Below are 20148 nucleotides of genomic sequence, written 5' to 3' on the forward strand. Positions count from 1 at the left end.
GCTCAGTCAGTTGAGCGGCCGACTTCGGCTCAGGTCATGATCTCGCGCTCTGTGAGTTCGAGCCCCGCGTCGGGCTCTGTGCTGACAGCTCAGAGCCTGGAGCCTATTTCAGATTCTGTGTCTCCCTCTCTCTGACCCTCCCCTGTTCACGCTCTGTCTCTCCCTGTCTCAAAAATAAATACAACGTTACGAAAAAAATTTAAAAAACAATGAAGAGGAGAGGTTTTGGGGAGCCTGGGTGGCTCAGTCGGTTGAGCATCAAGACTTTAGCTCAGGTCATGATCTCGCTGTTCCTGAGTTTGAGCCCTCCGTTGGGCTCTGTGCTGATAGCTCAGAGCCTGGAGCCTATTTTGGGTTCTGTGTCTCCCTCTCTCCCTCTCTCTCTCTCTCTCTGCTCCTCCTCTGCTCATGTTCTGTCTCTCTCAAAAATAAATAAAGATTAAAAAAAAAAAGAAAAAAAGGAGAGGTCTACTAAGATGGGAAGTGAGGGTGTGGAAATAGATACAGGCCTATTGCATGTACATATATATGAATGAATGGACAAGTAGACGGTAAAAGGGAGGGAAGGAAGGAGATTATGGAGGAAGGAGGCCTGAGTGTTAGACTAAGGAGTTTGAATTTATCCCTTAGGCCCTAAATGGCCTGACAATAGACTCCTATCACTTGAGGTAAGCCACAAGCCTCACCTGGATGCCGCAGCATCCTCCTGGCTGCCTTCCCATTCCATGATCTGTCTCCCCCCCCCAAGTCAGTTTCCACCTGGGCTCCACAGCGTTTCTCTAAAATATAAACTACGTGATGATGCTCTTGCATAAAGCCCTTCCATGGCTTCTCATCACCTACAGCATAGCTTCTACGTCTCTACTTTGTGGTGCAACATCCCAGGCTACCCCGTGAGTCTCTTCAGCTGTCCCTGCTTTCCAAGGCACCCCAGGTTCTGGCCATCCCCACATACGTGCAGCCTCTATGAGGTGATGAACATCAGCATGTTTTGGTTTTGCAACAATCGCCTTGTGGTGTGGAGAACAGATAGACCAGGATGGTGGTCAAGGAGTTGAATTTCAAAGAAATAAGAGGTCAGTGGACAACCTGGTAGCATATGGGATGTAGGCGTTGAGGAGAAGGTGGGAAAAGGATGATTCCTAGGTTTTTGGCTTATGCAAACAGATCAAAGGAGAGATAAGGAGAATCAGAAGAGAACCACGGCTGGGAGGAAGATCATGAGATCAGTTTGAGCCATCTTGAGACTGAGGTGTACTGAAGACACCCACTGGAGATGTCAAGAAGGCAAGTGGTGGAGGGAGCTCAGCAGCAGGTCTGAGCAATGGAAGGTGTGGGTGTGATGAGATTCCCAAGAGAGAGTGTTGGGAAGGGACATCCAGGCCATGCCTTGGACAAGTGGACAAGCCAGCATTGAGTGGGTTGCTAGAGGTGAAGGATCCCGCAAAGGAGACGCCAAAGGAGACGGCCAAAGGCTGAACGTGGAGAGAGAGGATTTCAAGGTAGGGGTGGTCAACAGTGTCAACTGTTCCAGAAAAGTCAAGAGCTAAAAAAACGTCTATGAGATGTAGCAGCACAAGGCCATTAAGGATCTGGGAAGACCTATGGACTGAGGTTAAGGCTGACTGGGTGGAGACAAATGTCAGAAATATAGCTGTGAATACAGAGGAAAGAAGGGGACAGTGAATGGGTAGGAGGCTGAGGGTTTCTCTTTATTTTTTTCTAGAACGAAGAGACCTGAGCATGCTCAAAAGCTGATGGGAGGTTTAGTTAAGAGGAAAGCTTAAATATAAAATCAATTATCACACGGATATATCTGTTTGTTTACTCGTTTGCTTCAACCCATTAGTCAGCAAACCCAAACAAAACCAAAGATGGCATTTTATTTTTCTTTGTCCAATGCCTAGAATCGTCAAGCCCACAGTGGATGCTCAGAACATGGGCTGGAGGCTGAGAATATCATCAGCACAAACCTGAAGCTCTGGAGGAAGATATCCAAAGCTGTAAATTAGAAAGGGAACAGAAGCATTATTGAGGCTTATGAACTTAAATAGGATTCTTGAGGTATTTCAAATTCTTAACACGTGCCCAAGAAATCCAGAGACTTAAAATACCATGAGGAAAAAATGGTTAAGAATTCTCTTTCCTTTGGCAGGTCAAGGTTATAGTCCAGCAGCACAAGCTTTGCACCCCGCTATTGCTCTTGCGTATTGTTCAGATTTCTCCAGCAAAAAAAATGTCCTTCAGACATGTGAACAATGATGCATCGTCAGTCTCAAGGCCAACCACTCCTCTGTCTTTGGCTTAGTGCTAATGAACCAGCCCTGACAAGGTCAACTGATGGTGCTTCCCAAAAGTCAATGCTCCAACAAGCCTCTCGCCCTTTGCCTTCATCTGCCGAACCATATGTTGCATTCATGTTGTATCTGAGCAGCAAAATATGATGACCACTAAACAAATAAGGTGATGTTGCTTTAAGCTAAGCTTCTCCAAACCTCAACATTCCTTTCGGAGATGACAGCACTGGCTAGAAAGCTAAGACTCCACTGTCAAAGGGAACAGTCCTCCCAAAGGATGCCTTTGCCTTTCTTGTCCTCACACCTGATTTCTCAATGCTGAGGCCCTGCTGCCGAGCCCCTCAAATTACTATTGCATTTCACATGAGGGCAGCAAAGAAAGGACTTGGTCTCTGACCCAAGTCTATCGATCACAGGAGATTCAAGCAATGGACACAAGAGGGCAAAATCTGTGTTCTTTAAGGAACTCATCTTTCCAGTCTCAAAAAAATCTATAAACAGCTAAGTGAGATGAACCACAGTCCTCACAGGACCCTAAGGAATGCTGACTCAGAAAGAAAAACAGAGGGCCTGTGGCCAAAAGAAACCGAGGTTTCTCAGATCAACATCTTCAGTTTGGCTTAACCTGCCCAATCCACCTGGCAGGCACTTCTGGGGGAATGCCAACCACATCCGGAGAGATATAAGTTCACTACCCTTGGTCACTGCAACAGGATGGGAGAGTTACTATTTTCAACCTGGAAAACCATCGTGTTGTTGTGGTTGGTTAACACCTGCCATGTTCCACCCTCAGCTGGCCACTGTTCAGAGCTGGGTGCAGCACTCTTAATGGACAGAGCTGGTTTGGAATGTCACATGAGTGGGCCACGTTGAAGCTTGGCTGCCAGGAGCCCAGCTAAGCCACAAGATGGCAGGAAGCAGCTGCCCAGAGAAGAGAAGAGCGCTCCCCTAGAGTTAGGAAAGGTGGGCTTTTATTGGGTCAAGGCTTCGGGCCAACCATTGGTGGGGAGTGTGGCCAACGTGCCAATCTTCTCGGCCACAGCCTCCTCCACTTGGGTCAGGTCAGTAACAGCCACATCAATCGCCTGGTAGAGTAACAACAACTTAATGACATCACTCATGTCAAAAGCATTTTATAAATTAGAACAGGCCCACAAAGGTTCATTTAAGGAAAGTGGGTTTAGCATAACCAATAACAACAGCCAGACACCCACTGAATATGAAGAGGAACACTCTGCCTTCCATCAAATAATAGTCAGAAAAGGACAGCTACCTCAGCCTATCCCTTGGTCCATGTGTGTCCTTCAGCCTGGTCTGCTGTATCTGATATGTCCTTACGTAACCCAGACACTCACTCACTTAGGAAAACAGACACTAAATGTTTCCTAAAATTTTGACTGAAATAAAGAGCACTTATTAGGTAAGACTTGGAAAATGCGGGCTCAATGCTTGGGTGGTGGCAGAGAAAACTGGATTGGTAATTCAGAGATTTGGGAAGGGCCTCAAGCTAATCAAAATAAGTAAAATTTGGTAGAAATGAGGTAACTATTTACTTGCAAGGTTCTCCTGGTCTGAATCTATAACCAAGAATCCCAGCAAGCTTTAGTCCAGGTTCTGAGTCTCAGTTTCCCCAAATGTACACAGTCAAGCAGGTAGTAAAATGTCAACCCACTGTGTGTGACAGATGCTATTAGCAAAGGCACAAGACACAAATAATCTTACTATTAAGTGCTTGCTCATTATGAGCGCAAAATACTAACAAATGAGCCTCAGTTTGTTTCCAAGGAAACCACCTCAATATAGTGAAAAGGGCATTAAAATAGATGTTCCTTATATTATTACATTTGCCTATTACTAAAGATCAATGTTGTGTCAAATAACATACCAACATGGGAAGGATATTCCTTTAGCTTAGGAATGGTGGGGTCACCTGATCAAGACATGGTGGTTGTGGGCTGGAGTGATTGGAGGTCCCCTCTTCTGGGTCCCAGGGTGACCGGCAGGTGTCCCAGACAGGGGAAGCCAAAGGTGCAACAGGTCAGACTTACTCAGAGCAGTTTCCAGACACCGGGGAGTATTAGAATCTGGGTGGGGCTCTTAGGTCAGTTTTCATAGAGTCATGGACGCTCATCCCAAAGGAAAACAGGGCTACTCCTTCCAATTCCACCCCACCCCACCAGAGGCACTGAGCAGCAGAGGCCTATAATCAGTATGTCACAGTTTCCAAGTTGAGATCAAACTCAAAGCCAGGGCTCAACATTGAAGAAATGAAACCAATACTGGAGATCGTATAGTTCTCAATTTAACTAAGAATGGAAAATTGCCTACTGTGTTATCCTATAATATCAAAAAACTAATGCCACCCAAACCTATACATGACTAAGATCTTATCTTGGGCATTCTCATGGCCTTTCTAGGATTTTCCTTTCCTTTTTAAGTTTCATGATCTCTTTCACAAGCCAAGTGTCATGCCCTTAAGGACCAGTCCTGAAGTTCAAAGGCATGTATGGGTTCTTCACCACAGGGGCTATGCTTGCACATTTCCCTTTCTAACTAGCAAGAGAAGGGCAGTGAGGTAAGATCCAATGCTTAGGATGGTCCATTTTTCAGAATCACTGGTGGACTGTTGCTTAAGATCTTTGCAGAAACAGGATCTGAGCAGGGAGCAAGGGCAGCAAGAAAACTCCACCCAGAGCTGAGCTCAGAGCATGGAACAAGGCAGGTTCTCAACCCAGTCTCCCAATACTCTCTCCCTTGTCTTTCAAGATCTCATAAAGTCGGATGGTCAAGGTAGAAGTGCGAATGACTCATATCCTCATTCCTCAGTCTCAGAAAGTTTCTGAGAAGTGGAAAAGTCTAGGGGTAACAAACATTTAGATATTAATTCAAGACTGCAAGCAGCCCCAGCTGTGACCCTGGCTCAAAGCACAGCCCTGGCAGGTGAACAGTGCTCAGAGAGCTCTTACTGCAGGAGACGGAATCAGCCACTCACCTAAAACAAGATGACCCTCAGGCAGAGATCACGGTTTCTGCATCTGCAGCTGCACTAACATCGGGTACTTGCTACACTCTGGTTTTCCCAAAGAACTCTCTCCAATCACAAGCTGCAAGAAGCTGGCTGACCCTGGGGAGAGCAGCTCAGTGCACCTGGTTCATGCACTGTTTCGTGATAGGACTAGGCCCTAAATGTGGGTCCCTTTGTGTCTTTCAAGTGAACTTGGGCAGTATCTGGATACAGATGGAATTCTTACTAAATTCTTGATCATGAAATGAACTTCTGAAACTGACCTGTTCTGATGCTATGAATGTCTCTGATGCTTATCTCTATGCAAGAAGACGTGCCTCCAAGAAGGGGTGCACGGGGGAGGCTAGGTAGTGACATTTACTCAAACCCCCAATGTGAGGCAGTGTTCAAGGAGATTTATGGACATTGTTCCATTTGATGCTCACAACCCTCTGGGGTATTTGACAGATAAGAAAACCTGTCAAAAGCTGTTGGTTACCAGAAGTGGGGTGGGTGGGGAGATGGGGGAAATAGGCGATGGGGATTAAGGAGGGCACTTGTTGTGATGAGCACTGGATGATGTTTAGAATTGTTGAATTGCTGTATTGTACACCTGAAACTAATATTACACTGTAATTAGATGGTAACATCTAATTGGAGTTTAAGTAAAAACTTACAAAAAAAAAAAAAAAAAAAGAAAAAAAAAGAAAGAAAGAAAATCTGTCAGGGAGGGTAAGTGAAGAGTCCAAGGTCACAGAAGTAGAAAGGGGCAGGGCCGGGTTTAGAATCCAGATTTGAACATGGACCGGTAAATGGAAGTGTCTTTACTAATTAGGGGTATGTCATTCCTTATGATCATAATTATTGAAGAATCCTGTAACAAATTCTGCTCTTAGAGCCACCGTATTCTGAGTGCTCCACAATGGAATAGGACCCTCTTAACTTCTGCTGTCATGTGCATAATTAGGATTTATGTAATAGCAAATAAGGGAAACTGCTATGCAGGACATTCCTGTGGGGACAAGAGGCCCTTTCTCTAGAAAATGTATATATTTTGCATTTTTATATTTGCAAGTAGTACCCACGTAACCATCAACAAACTAAGAAGAGATTAATATACATGCAAAAACCTGAAGAATTTTCTAGGCTCTCTCACCTGAGGCTCTATAGGGGTAGTAATCCCACCAAGAGGCCCCTTTCTTGGAAAATTCAAGATGTCAAATCATGGTTCATTCAAAAGGTACTTTTTGAGGCCTCTGTTGTGCAGCCACATTCGATTCGGTTTTATAACAAGCCATTTATGATCTATGCAAATTGCAATGCAGTGGCAGAAAGTACCGTGACCACAGACCCAGGAACGGCACTGGGATACTTACCGTGAGTGTGAAAATTACATTTCTGAAGAAAACAGCATAAATACGGTGAGAAATATTGTTATGAACATAGCTGGATAATTGTTGCCAAACGAGGTGTTTCATTTGGCAAGAATCAAGAAGTCTAGAACCAGGCCTTAATGTCAGAGGTGTTTTTAACTGGAGAGGTTTCACACAGCCTTGTGAAGCCTTCTGGAAGCCATCAGCCCAGCCCCAGCCCCAGCGTTTAGATGCTGGCTCTGACCACTAAAAGGATGCCACCATTGTCACTCTCCCATTTTTTTTTTATGTTTGAGAGAGAACCACAGATGTCCCTTAATCTCTAACTGCCTGCCACACATTAAAGAATTTTTATATCTATATAAAAATCTGTATGGAAAAAAAAACATAAATATATGTATATATGTATGTATAACCTGGCCAAAAAGCCTATTAGAGGAAGTAAAATATTTGAGATCTTACTTAGAGGTACTTTTGGGATCTCACAGTCAGAAGACCTAAAGGGCTCTGTTCAAAATTCCCTATCCTATTTGATTTAAATTTTCTCAATATATGAAACCCAAGAAGTAGGCTGACCATTAATTAGCAAGCTATTCACTGCACCCCAGGGCAGTCATCCAAGGCACAGAGAGTGCTGAAATCTTCCATGTGGAGACTGATTTCAACAGTTTACCACAAAGAAGTAACTCAAGTCCCAGGACATGCACTGTTTGGGTATAGAAACCAACAAAGAACAACAAAGTTTGAGCAATAATCTTTTACTACATTAAAAACAACTAAACAGGGGCGCCTGGGTGGCTCAGTCGGTTAAGCATCTGACTTCGGCTCAGGTCATGATCTCGTGGTTTGTGAGTTCAAGCCCCGCATCGGGCTCTGTGTTGACAGCTTGGAGCCTGAAGCCTGCTTGGGATTCTAGGTCTCTCTTTCTGCTCCTCCCCTGCTCATGCTTTGTCTGTCTGTCTCTCTCTCAAAAATAAATAAACATTAAAAAAACAAAACAAAACAAAACAAAACAAAAAACTAAACAGACCATGTCCTACTTCTTCTATTCCACTGGGGGAGGGACTCTGAAGGGTCAACACTTTACGAGACTCAGAAGAATAGAAACCTCACGGTGGCTCCATAAAGCTCCCTTTGCACACACAGGGACCGTTTGTGGACAGAACCATCCCCTAGGTTATGTTGCCTCTAGAAACCAGAGAGAAACACAACACGCACACATGGCATTCCCATGACAATGGTCCCAAAAGTCACCGCTTCCAAACCTTAGTCTGATTTGCTTCACTACCAACTTTTATGCTGAATGACACATTACAAACTTGTACTGTCTTGCATTCCCCACTCGGTCCTCTCTGGGGGTAGGGCAGACAACGAGACAAGGATAGACAAAAAGGCCAGAGAGAAGTGGAAGGAGCTTCTCTAGGATGTCCCCACCGAGCCTGGCCCTGGCTCCCTGCCTGAGCCCCCCCCCCCCCCAGTCTGAAGACAGACCACAACCACACAGCCCCTTGCGGGCAGGCTGCAGGGAAAGGGGCGGGAAGGACTGTGGGAGAACGCTGAAGTCAGCTGCTCATGAGCCTCTGAGTCAGCACCTTCAAGACCAGAGCGGCTGCTGGGAAACAGACTTCTCTCCCACAAAAACCCCAAATATAACAGCAGTCTAAGAGCTTGAAACCAATGGACACAGTTCCAGGCGGGAGTTCCAAGCTGATCATGGGTGCCAAGGAACTGGGGAACGGAACCCATCACCCACCCAGTCACGGCTGCCTTCCCGAGACAGCAGCAGTGTTCGAGAGACAAGGAAAGACGAGTGGGGTGCTACATGGATGTGCAGGAGTGAGTCCTGCCTGGAGCTGGGCTCAGTTTTAAGTCCTTACCAAATAACCAAACACAACAATGACCTCATTCCAGAAACTGTTTTCCCCAGGAAGACTTGGATGGCTTCACGTTTCAACTTAGTTGTTGCTTTTAAAGTGAACGGGTATAGAGGGTAATTGGGGATGCAATGGAAAGAGACTCAAAATGTTCTAATCAATGAGGTATGAAAGTCATGCAACTTTAAGTACGTCTCAGGATGTATTACCCGAGAAAAGCACAACACAAAATTGTACACAGACACACACATACTAACTTAGAAAACAAGTTTAGAAGGAAAGATACTGACTGACCTCTCCAAGTATGAGTGAAGGAATTATAAACAATTTATTTAATTTTTTTCTACTCTTCTAAACCTAAGAATTCTCCAGCTATCTGACCAAGCGCACAGTTTCACAAAGGATGTACGTTAACTAGTAAGGGAGGAAGGAGTTCCTTGTCTGGGTCACCAGATGTTCCAAATTAATCCCGGTGACCAAGATGGATGCAGACAGCAAGGACAGCCAGCACATCTATCGACAGAATTATTTTTCACATTCTCTTTAATGAATGTGTATGGCTTTTCCAATGGGGGTGGAAAACATCTTAAGAAGTCAGTGGCCTGAGACATCATGCATGTGGGAGCCTTGAGAGCTTCAAGAATCTGCCTGTTCTCTACCCAGGGAGAGTCTCTCAATACTGTAGGATTGTATGGGGTGAAGGGAGGCAGAGAGAAACAGCACCCGGGCAGAATTCTGAAATGCAAGCTTAACTCAGAACTGTGCATTCCGGTGGTTGGACAAAACAGCTGCGTACTCTCTCAACTACATAATACTCCTGCTTCCAAAATGACAAGTTTTCCATGCTGAGGCCACTCACACCTCACTCACACCCGCCCTGCACACCCAGACTCTGCACTGTATGCAAAGAAATGTTAACATCTGTCGGGGGGGGGGGAGGGGGAGAGGAGGCATCTACTGCATGCTGGGCCCCTCTCCTAACTAGCACCAGGCCAGGTCCTTCCTCTGTGTCTTCTCCTTCAAAGTTCAAAATAATGTAGAAACAATGGGTTGTGAGCTATTTTAAGACAGGAAACCAGAAGTACAAGACAACCCGTCAGTAGGCTGAGAAACTACGGGGATGGAATTGGCACGTGTCATCTGGCTTAGAAGCCCTTGCTCCCAGGCAATGTGGACACAAGCAGCCTTCTGCGTAAAGACATATCAGGGGATTGTTTCTGGCTCCTGAAGGAGAGACAGTTTCATGAGAATGGTTGTGAAAGTTTGAAAAAAGAAAAAATGCTGCTAAAAGCCAGTTACGGACACTGCCAGGCTCCTTGGGGCTTTTATGGTGCTGCTAAAGGGAAGCAAGGTCCATTCTGCCATGCTGGCACTCCTTAGGCAAAGCCTGGTGATTCACAGGGGGAGGCTGGCCCCTTCTGCACATTGGGCAGCGGCTGCAGCGACCAGAGATGGTGGCACTGACTCATAAAGCAGCCAGTGGTCACTGAGCCCTCCTTTTGTTCCAGGCTGTGCACTGGGTGCTTTATTCACATTCTCTCTCGTTTGCAAGAGCTCTATGCCCAGAGTGACACAAGCAGCAGGTGGTGTTATTGGATTCAGACCCAGGACAGCCTGATCCTAAGCACTTTTCCTGCTAACACAGATAGAACCATGTCGCGATCCCAGACCCTCATCTCTTTGACAGAGGAAGAGTGGATCCCTGCTGCACGGTCAGCACATCAAATCCTAATCCTGTTCACAACTTGAATTGCTCCAGAAGGTACAGGGCATGTGAATGTCCTAGAGAAATGTCACGGGTGGAAGAATTAGGATTTGATGTGCTGACCGTGCAGCAGGGATCCAAATCAAATCCCAGGAGGCCTCACCTGCTAACCCATGTCCAGGCCACCCTCAGCACCTGCTCCTTCCACAGAGGGATGGTCATTCTTCCACAGTGACAGGTCATTTATATGCTCTGGTTTGCTTCCTATGTTTCTGCTTTCTCTTCCCTACTATACTCAAAGTTCCTTTCAAATCAGTACTTCCCAACTGTAAGACCATTTGCAAGGAGGAATCACAGAAACAACAGAATACACCGCAGAAGAAACTAAGATCCTGCCTAAAATTGTTCCACTTACTGTATTTGCAGGCAGCATGGTTTTGGATGGAGTGACCCCTCTGAGACACGATTCTACAGTATCTCATAAGAATGCAACTTCCAGAATGGGAGCTGCCAATTGCAATTTCACTGGAATCCATGGAAAGTCTTATTCTTAGATTGAAAACTTCAAGCGCTCAAACAGGAGACAACAAACACTTGGCTTGGCCATAGTTTCTTTAAAAAATTAAAAACCTTCAACTTTTGGTAGTAATGTTAAAAAGCACCTCAACAGTATCATGTGATTGTTTAACAGAAAATAAAAAGTGGACATATTGTTAGGATGTGCTAATGGAAGTGGAATGTCCAGATCACAGAAATGTTCAGCGGAACTCTGGGCCGAGCCCTCGTTACCCAAAATGACAACACGCTCGATGCTGAGAAGTGCACTTACCAAACTGCTAGAGTCCTCAGAGGAGGAGGAGCCTTGGTGTCTTTGTGGTAAGAAAAGAGCACAGAGAAATGTAAAGAAATTTTCAGATGTTTGACAGGCTGACATATGGAAGAGGGGGTCTAGAACATGAACCGGTGAGTAGAAATTACTGAGAAACAATCTTCTGTTCAATCAAAAGAAACTTGCAAACTGTGTCTGTGGGAGGCAGAATGACGGCCCCCAAAGATGCCCGCGCCCCAATCCCAGAACCCGTGTCTGTGTTACCTTAAGTGGTAAAGGGACTTTGCAAGTTTGATGAAGTCAAGGATCTTAAGATGGGGAGACTCCAGGATTAGCCTTGTAATCACAAGGCTTCTTATAAGAGGGAGGCAGGGATGTCAGAGAAAGAGATGCGACAACGAAGCAGAGGTCAGACTCAGAGAAAGATCTGGGTGCCACACTGCTGGCTTTGAAAGTGGAGGAAGGGGCTACAAGCTAAGGAATGCAGACAGCTTCTAGAAGCTGGAACAGGGTGGGGAACCACAACGGAACCGATTCTCCCCTGGAGCTTCTAAAAGGAATACAGCCCCACGGACACCTGAATTTTAGCTAACTAGTATCCACTGTGGACTTCGGACTTTCAGAACAGTAATGGAATGCATGTGTGTTGTTTTAAGTCACTAAGTCTGTAGAAATTTGTCAGAGCAGCAACAGGCGATGAATGCCATGTCTAACAAGGGAATAACCACTACCGGCCCCAGTGAGCTCCCTGTCTCAGAAGGCAATCCAGAAGAGACTGAACACCTACCCATCAGGAATGCTGTGCAAGAAGTCCTGGATGACTCACAGCACACACTGTGACCCTGAGAGTCCACATGCACTTGGCTGGTCTTTCTCCTGCCATTGTGTTCAACACACTGGTCTCCACCCCAGCCTGGTGGCAGGCAAGGCTTGCTCTCGCCTTCTCCCAGGAGGACAGCGGCAGTTAGTAAAAGGCACACTTTGGGTGGGGGATGTCCCAGTGGTGCCCGGGCGTGGCTCAGCACTACAGTGCTTGCGGGATGCCTACCTGAGCAGAGGACCCCTCTGTTTCTGGCACAGGAAAAGTTGTCACACTGGCAGAAAGCCCCGTAGATCTTGCCAAACTCGCTCTCGAAGCAGGAGCACTGGTTGCAGCTGCACTCCCCACGCCCGCTGCACAGGGGCTTGCCCTCTGCTTCCCGGCACAGGTTCTGGTATCCACTCTGGCTCTCCCCTTCCTGGCACTCGCACCTGGTGCCCAGGTAGCTGGGGTTGCAGTCGCACAGGCCACAGACGTAAGTCCCGTTCCCACTGCATCTGGCGCTGTCGGGCTCCAGCGCTGTGCTGCAGCCGCACCTGCAGCTGTAGGTGACCCCCACCTCCAGGCTGTCCCGGAACCCCACTGGCCGCAGCGTGAACGTGTGCTCCGCGTGCTTGCCTGGACAGCTCCGGGCCTCCGCCGACACCTCGAAGGACGCCTGTGCAGAAAGAAGAGAGGGGACGTGGCGTGGCCAGTCAAGAGCTCTGGGGTATCTGCACCGGCCTCCTAACCCCACCGGGGACCCAGGGAACTTCCCCCCACCCCCGTCCCGAGGTCCTTGATGCAGAGTTTCCACTGAGCCCCAAGGAGGAAGAGGCCCCAGGCCACCAAGCGCCCTCACTGTACCGAGGACGAGAACACTCGGGCGCGCCCATGTTTGACGGGCACGTTATCTTTTAATCTGCACGACCCTGAGGAAACTTCGGGCTTCCACAGAAAGGTAGAGACTCACTCCAGGTCACACGGTTCTTCCTGCATTTCACCTGTATCCTATCCTCTCCCCTGGCCATTGTGGAAGTCACTCAGTCAACAAGTACTTGCTAAGCACATCTTCCATGCCGGGCACTGAGCTAGAAGTGCTCCCTGACCTCACAGGGCACGGAGGTCCACGGACCCCGGCCGATTGCCTGCTCCTCTGCAGAAGGGTTTCCTCTCCTGCTGGAGAGGGGATGGGATGACCCTGGGTCCCTTCCAGGGTATCTGTCTTCCCACAGGTAACACCTGAAGCCTCGCTCACGCTCGACCCAGGCTCCTCCTCTGGCTGGTCCTCGTAGCTGCGTCTTTCACGATCACGGCCCCAAGGTCATAAACAAGAGTCATCACAGATGAAACACTCTACACACACGGACAATATTTCTCTTTTTAAACAAGGCATGAGGAGAAGTGCCGCTACCTCCTGAGCTTCTCATGGGTTGCCCTGGAAACAGGCAGCAAGGTGGTCCTAGGTGGCAGACAGCGGTGCAGGAAAGATGCCTGTTGGCTGCCCACAGGGCTGCAGTGTGAGGAAGGCAAGGACACAGCAGCCTGGCTCTCCCAGGGGGCGGAGCCTGGCTCCCCGCCCCGCGCGCCCCCCCCCCCCCCCCGAGAAAGGAGCCATGTGCGGTAGTCATCCAACACTTGGCTCAGAGCCCAGCACAGGTGGGGTCCGCAGACAGGTAGCTGGCACCCCCTGACCAAACACTACTCTGAAACGCTCCTCTCAACGGTGGCACTCTCTGACCAGACAGAGGCCTGTGCCCACTCCAGAAACTGACTCACTGCATCTGGCCAAATGTCTTTATTTTATTTCATCTCATTTCACGTTTATTTTTGAGACAGAGACAAAGCGTGAGCAGGGGAGGGGCAGAGAGAGAGGGAGACACGGAATCCGAAGCAGGCTCCAGGCTCCGAGCTGTCAGCACAGAGTCCGACGCGGAGCTTAAACTCATGGACCGCGACATCATGACCTGAACTGAAGTCCGACGCTTAACCGTCTGAGCCACCCAGGCGCCACTATTTTTTTTTTTTTTTTTAACATTTATTTTTGAGAAAGAGAGAGACAGAGCATGAACAGGGTTGGGCCAGAGAGAGAGGGAGACACAGAATCTGAAGCAGGCTCCAGGCTCTGAGCTGTCAGCACAGAGCCCGACGCGGGGCTCGAACTCACAGAGCGGGAGATCATGACCTGAAGTTGGACGCTAACCGACTGAGCCACTCAGGTGCCCCAAGGCGCCCCTATCTTTGAAAAGGTTCCTCAGTTCATTCTGAAGCTCAGAATGGGTTGGAACCAGTTTTAGCTGTTGTTATTCTTAATTCTATTATTTGGGCTGGATTAAAACTGATTTTTAAAAAGTCATCTAGGCTTAGTTGGTTATGCATCGACTCTGATTTCAATTCAGGTTATGATCTCACAGTTCGTGACTTCGAGCCCTGCGTCAGGCTCTGTGCTGGTAGTGCAATCTGCTTGGGATTCTCTCTCTCCCTCTCTCTCTGCCCTTCCCCAACTCATCTCCCCGCCCCCCCCCCAAAGATGAATAAGTACACATTTAAAGTTAAATAAATAAATAAATAAATAATCATCTATAACTTGTTTTACTGTTATTTAGGTAACAATGCATATTTTTAGAGAACATCGAAAACATGTTTTTTCTAAATGTTCTACAGATCCCTATCACTTTGGGGTCTTTAATAATTCTAAAAGGCTTCCCCTCAGATTCTAGGACCTGTGGGGCCACCCCAGTGTAGGGGTAGGTGAGACTGAGCAGGAGGACAGACCCAGCACTCCAGGCCCCAGAGAGAGGTCCTACTTGGTGGCACACACAGCTCCAAGGGGACTCAACAACAGACATCCAGGAATCAGTGTTAGCCAAGGGGTATCACAGGTGAGCTGAGGAGGGTGACCACTAGCCAGAATCACAGGGTTCTGGGATAGCCAAACCAGCAGCAGACAGTAGGGACTAACCCATTCCCTTTCCAGAGAAGAAACAGGGTTGGTGGGTCAGGGAGCTTAATGCTGGTCACACAGCTGGCGGGGGTGGGACCGGGCCTGTGCTCTCCTTGGCACATCACTTCCTGGAAGTGGGGAATGCGCCAGATGTTCAGTGTCCTTATCTGGGGACAGAGGGAGAGGTGGCCCAGCTCACTGCAGGGACCACTAGATGGTGATCCCCAAGGTGGTGACCAGAGGCGTCTCCAAATCATCCTGCCTTGTGCTAGTCTACAGATAGGAAGTGGGGGGAGGGGGTACTTGACCGAAGCCACCCATGGGGCCATCGAGAATGCAGAGGTGAGCATCCCTCCGTTCAGAGAGAAGCCATGGCTTGCTCAAGGCTACTACTTCTGAGGGCTACAATTGTGTGGGACCTAAGAAGTGAAACGCCCTTGCCTCCCAAAGGCATCTGTGGGTCAGAAGTGGAATAAGCTACAGAGGAATAACCCAGACCAAAAGCCAAAGGGATTTAATTACTGAAAGATGGTGAGGAGTGTCCGTCTGTGAGCATAACCTTCCCCTAGGGAAACGTGCCTGCATTAAGGGACAAAGTAACGAGAGAATTAAATCTCCCCAGTCTTACCAGCGTGTCTGTGTTCTCCAGGGCCTAAGTGCAGACGCTAGGGGAGCCCCTGCATCAGTGCAGGGAGCCAGTCACCCAGGACTTAGAAAGGCTCACATGCCGTCCGCCTGGCCAGCAGCACAGGACGACTGGCTTTAAGCGGTCCCGGTGACCTTCCCCAGCTAAAGTTGTGGTCTAACCGAGGTCCTAGCTGTCGGGCCTGTGCAGCCAGCCACCTGATCACCAGAGAATGACTCTAATTCAGCCATGGGGTCTCATGTCCTGCCGGGCACAGGAAGGCTATAAAAAGCATTTCAGGAACAAGTAAATCTGTTCTGCTAACCTCCTTTCAGAGTCCATTCCCTGAGGGATCAGGAAGGAATCCAGAGTCTGTCAGGCAGCTGGAATGAGACTTTTCCCTGATTACCGCAGACTTCAACTGATACCGAAAGCTCCCCAGTTCCTTGAGACTTTCCATCTCCCACTCGGAGATTCCAGAGAAAGGTCATGGACACAGCAGCCCTCCCTCCCATCCAGTCTTGTTATTGAAGCCTCATTGGGATGCTCCTGGTTTCCCCACAGGGCTCTTGGCCTGACCCTCGCTTTCAAAAGGGCTGCCCAGCCCCCACCCCAAACCCACCAAACCCAGGGCTGTACAGACGCCAAGTCCACCAGGAACTCACTGAAACAAAGCGCTGGGCACGGGCATGGGGTACAGAGCCCCACAGGAGGTGACAGGAGAGGGGGATGCTGTGGGAAGCCCGTGATGGGCTCACTGCGTCCTTTGTACTGGGCGTTAGTGCTTGCTGCACGGCTGGCCACTTGCATACTGATTTGTCAAAGCCGGTTCATGAGAAAATCAACTCCCAGCGGCCGGGCCCACTCCATCAGCACTGGCTGGTGTTGGGACCAGAGGAGGAAAATTAGAGAAAACACGGAAATCACTGGAGAAGAGAACCTTATTGGAGATGACACTTTCAACATTTTATTTGAGGAGTGTTTCTCGTTGAGGATGACCTTGTCCCTTATCCCCTGCCATCTTTCCTGCTTCTTGTCCAGAAGAGCTCTCTTAACCCAGAGAACACAGGACAGTCACAAAACCGTGGCCTCTGGTTGGAAGTGACCACAGAGTCCCTGCCTGTGGAAGCTTTAGCTACAGGGGTGAGACCCACCTGGCTGCCACCTGAACCCAGCTATCCCAAGGCTGCATCCCACACACGCACCCCATGGGGCACATCCTCATCCACAGACCAGACCCAGAGGTACCCCATGACAGTTATTCCCTGTGTGCTTTCCCTAATCCCGCTTCCCTAGGGTAAGTCCCCGAGCCCTTCTTGCTCGCTCTACACTCCTGCCTACCTCCTGCCATTTGCCACCTTGTCCATGGGGCTCCCAAATCATGGCACTGAAGAAAAACACCCGGCTGCCAAATAACACCAGACATCTTGGCACATCTGTCCTACCCGTATGGCCCGGGCCTGCCTCTGCAGCCTCCACTCCAGCCACCCTCTCCTCAGGCCCCAACACTCCCCTCAGCTGCTTCCTCCTACAAAAGGGCAATGCTTGTTCACAGCCTCAGGGCCTCACCTGCTGCTCACCATGCCATGCCCACTCCTCCCCCTCCATGCCTGGAAAACCCCTACTCATGCTTCTTAGCTCGAACAGCACCCCTGTGATGTGGTCCTTCTTCCTCGGGGCTGCAGTGACACCTTCCTGAGCTTTTATAGCCGCACCCATCACCCTCTATGGGGCTGCCTCATCTGCATGTGTATTTCCTCTGCCAGATTTGTCCTTGAGACAGATGTTAGAGCAGGGAAGTGCCCACATACTCAGTAGCCGGCCTGGTTGCTGAAGCCCAACTGTGAGCCCCCTAGAGAAAGCTCAGTCTGGAAGGAGGGACAGAAGTTTGCCTTCCTGGCCCAAGGCTAAGAGAATCAGATTGGCCTCAGCCAGAAGTGCAGAAATGCATCTCTCTTTCAGCAAAAAGGTGGCTGAGGGAGTGCCCCCTCATTCCCTGCCAGGGCCGGCTCCACGGGCCTGTGTCTGTGCACTCCCAGGGCCCCACACTCCGAAGGGCCCTGTGCCGTTTAATCCTCTGCTGTTGTCACCTTCAGACTCTGCATTTTTGAACAAGGACCCCATGCTTTGATTTTGCACTGGGCCCTGCACCTTATGCCGCCAGCTCTGCCCCCACTGCTTCCAGGGCCCTCAAAGAACTAGCCTCTCGTGGGCCAGCATGGCCCTCGCAGGCAGCAGCATGTTCAGCTGTGACGGGTGAGTGGCTGCCGCTCGGTGCCAGTCCATCTTCATCCCCAGAAAATGAAAACTCTACCTCCCTTGCAGCAGAGCCAGGGGCCATGTGACCATGGCCTCCCGGACCGGAAGACAACACTGCGCGGTGAGCTGCCACGGCAGGCTTCCGTCTGAGTCAAGGGGACGCTCCCGGGACACGCGTGCGGAAGAGCCGTCGAGGGCATCCGTGTGGAGGCAGCGCCCTTCTTTCTCTATCGCAGATGCTCTACCAATCATCCCAAGACAGCTGAGATTTTTTGTGTTTGCGAGAAAATGCCATTTAAAAATCTTTTTTTTTTTTTTTTTTTTTTTCTTCTGGACAATGTCCTTACTGTTTCTGAGCTATCCTGGCAAAAAAACAAAATCTGTACAGCACGGTGTCTGTATGTAAGTGGTAATGATGGCACCTTGGGCTTCCTTGAAAGCTTTTTCTTCCAAAGTGCGTGAGGTATACCACAGGCTTTGGTACCAGCAGCTTCAGTTTCGACTGCTGGTGTTTGGGGTTCAACAGCAGCAGGATTTCCGGCAAGTTTCTCAGGTCCCCCTTGGAGCCTCAGTCTTTCTCACATGAAGTGGGGAAGTAATGTCTACCTTACAGGCGCTGCAAGAAGCAGAGGCAGCAGCAGTAAATCCCTACGGCAGAACGGGGCCCATGATAAACCCCCGGAGTGGTACTCATGTTATCCCCTCCATGATAAGGAGGACTAGTCAGATGACCTTGGTTTGAGTGGCAAGTCCACTGCTTGCTAGCTGGGGGATCTCGGGCATGTTGTCACACTCCCAAATCTCAGTCTAGCAGCAATGGGTGCAGTGTCCCATCCCCCACCTGAGCCAGGGGGTGTGTGCACTGGGTGCCTAAAGGCACTCGATAAACTGTGTTCCCCGTGTGAGGGCCCCCATTCTTAGTTATCGTACTTTGCTTCGAAATGAACCCTTTGAAACAGATAGGACAGAACAGAATCATAGGCACTAAAAGGCCAGGGAAAGGTGGTCTAGGGTACCAGCATCAGAGCCAGAAAGCCCCAGCTTTGAATTTTCACTTTGCTACTTATGGTAGTGGAATCTGGGCAATTCAATTCTTTGTGCCTGAGTCTTTCTCATCTGTCAATATAAATAATGGTATCTTCCTCACAGGGAAGTGGTGAGGAACACAGAGCTAACTCACAGTCTAATTTGTTCCTGGTCTTTCCTAAGGCTAACTGCATGTCCCTCTTGGGCCCATGAGGGACCCCAATATTCTCATAACAATTTTCTGATTTTTGCTTAAGGCAGCGTAAATTGCCTGAGTTTCTTGCATATCCCAAAAGAAATCTAACTTTATGCTGTCATTATCAAAAAACACCAGTTCCTTTGACCTTCCTGGTTTCTAGACAATTCATTGTGATAGTTGCTTGTCATTTGCTCTTTGAAAAAAAGAGAACTGAGCACAGAACTCCAGATGTAGTCTTACCCACACGAAGAAGAGTGGAACCATTATCTCTGGGGTTTCAAAATACTTCCGTTAATATGACCTCAATGGCTTTTTTTTTTTTTTTTTTTAAGCAGCATTGTGTATTCATATTAAGCCTTTGAGAATCAGAATCTGCCAGGTCCTTATCTTAAAAACTACTAGCAAACTAAGTTTCCTCTACCCTGTTAATAGTCTGAACTAAATGCAAGATATCAGTCCTGTGATTTCAATACTGCTGAATTTTGAAAATGATTTTAAGTCTTGGTTTTCCTGGAGCGAAGATAATCTGTGTTCTCTAGTTCTGTGACCTTTTCATACTTGATAAGCAGTCTTTCGTGAGTTCCACTCAAGCCAGTAGAAAACACAAGTAGATAAGAGACATTTGGAACCTCATTCAAGTCTTCCCTCCAGCTGACATTATGAACACTCCTCAGAAGCAAGTTTACTCAGCTACAAATCTGCCTAACTGTGCTGTCATCAACTCACATCATTTATCTTATCCATAAGGATGTCATGAGACATTGCCAAGAGCCTTCCTGAACCCCAGGCGTCTTGTGTGTGTGCTGTGGGTCCTCTCTCTCACTTCTGTCCCACTGCACCTATTTCTCCAAGTAAGGGTTCCTCGCTGGGTGTTTTTCATGTGTTATTCTTGCGCCTTCCTGACACTGCCCCAGGCATTCTAGTCACAGATCCACAGAACTCACTTACATGTCATTTTCTCTGGTTATCTCTACCTCCTTCTGTTTTTCATAGCTGTCTCTCTAAACCCTGTGACAATCATCTGGATTGATCAAAACAACATAAGTATGTTGCAAAATTTGACAAGTATTAAAAAATAAAATTTTCTTGGAAGTGCCTCTTTAATGAGATGACGCTTTCCCCACCTAAACAGTCCATGTATATATTATTACTTATTGCTAAATAAGACAGGGATCAATTCTATTCCAATTTTGTATTGGTCTAGATTAAAGCAC

At 48.3% G+C, this 20148-nt stretch overlaps 1 protein-coding gene across 3 annotated transcripts in view; it reads right to left on the reverse strand.

The window, feature by feature from the left end:
- ITGB5 (integrin subunit beta 5) overlaps positions 1-20148 on the reverse strand; it is a 122935-nt gene that overhangs the window by 21390 nt on the left and 81397 nt on the right. For all 3 annotated transcript variants that reach the window (XR_005793323.1, XM_040484772.1, XM_040484771.1), the window contains one exon: positions 12131-12560. Coding sequence is in view for 2 of the 3 variants with exons in the window: in XM_040484772.1 (XP_040340706.1) it covers positions 12131-12560 (430 nt within the window). In the remaining variant the exon portion in view is untranslated. The remainder of the gene's footprint in view (positions 1-12130; positions 12561-20148) is intronic.

The sequence above is a fragment of the Herpailurus yagouaroundi genome, unplaced genomic scaffold (assembly GCF_014898765.1).
Source record: "Herpailurus yagouaroundi ecotype Mexico unplaced genomic scaffold, PumYag 162, whole genome shotgun sequence".
Taxonomy (NCBI): Eukaryota; Metazoa; Chordata; class Mammalia; order Carnivora; family Felidae; genus Herpailurus; species Herpailurus yagouaroundi.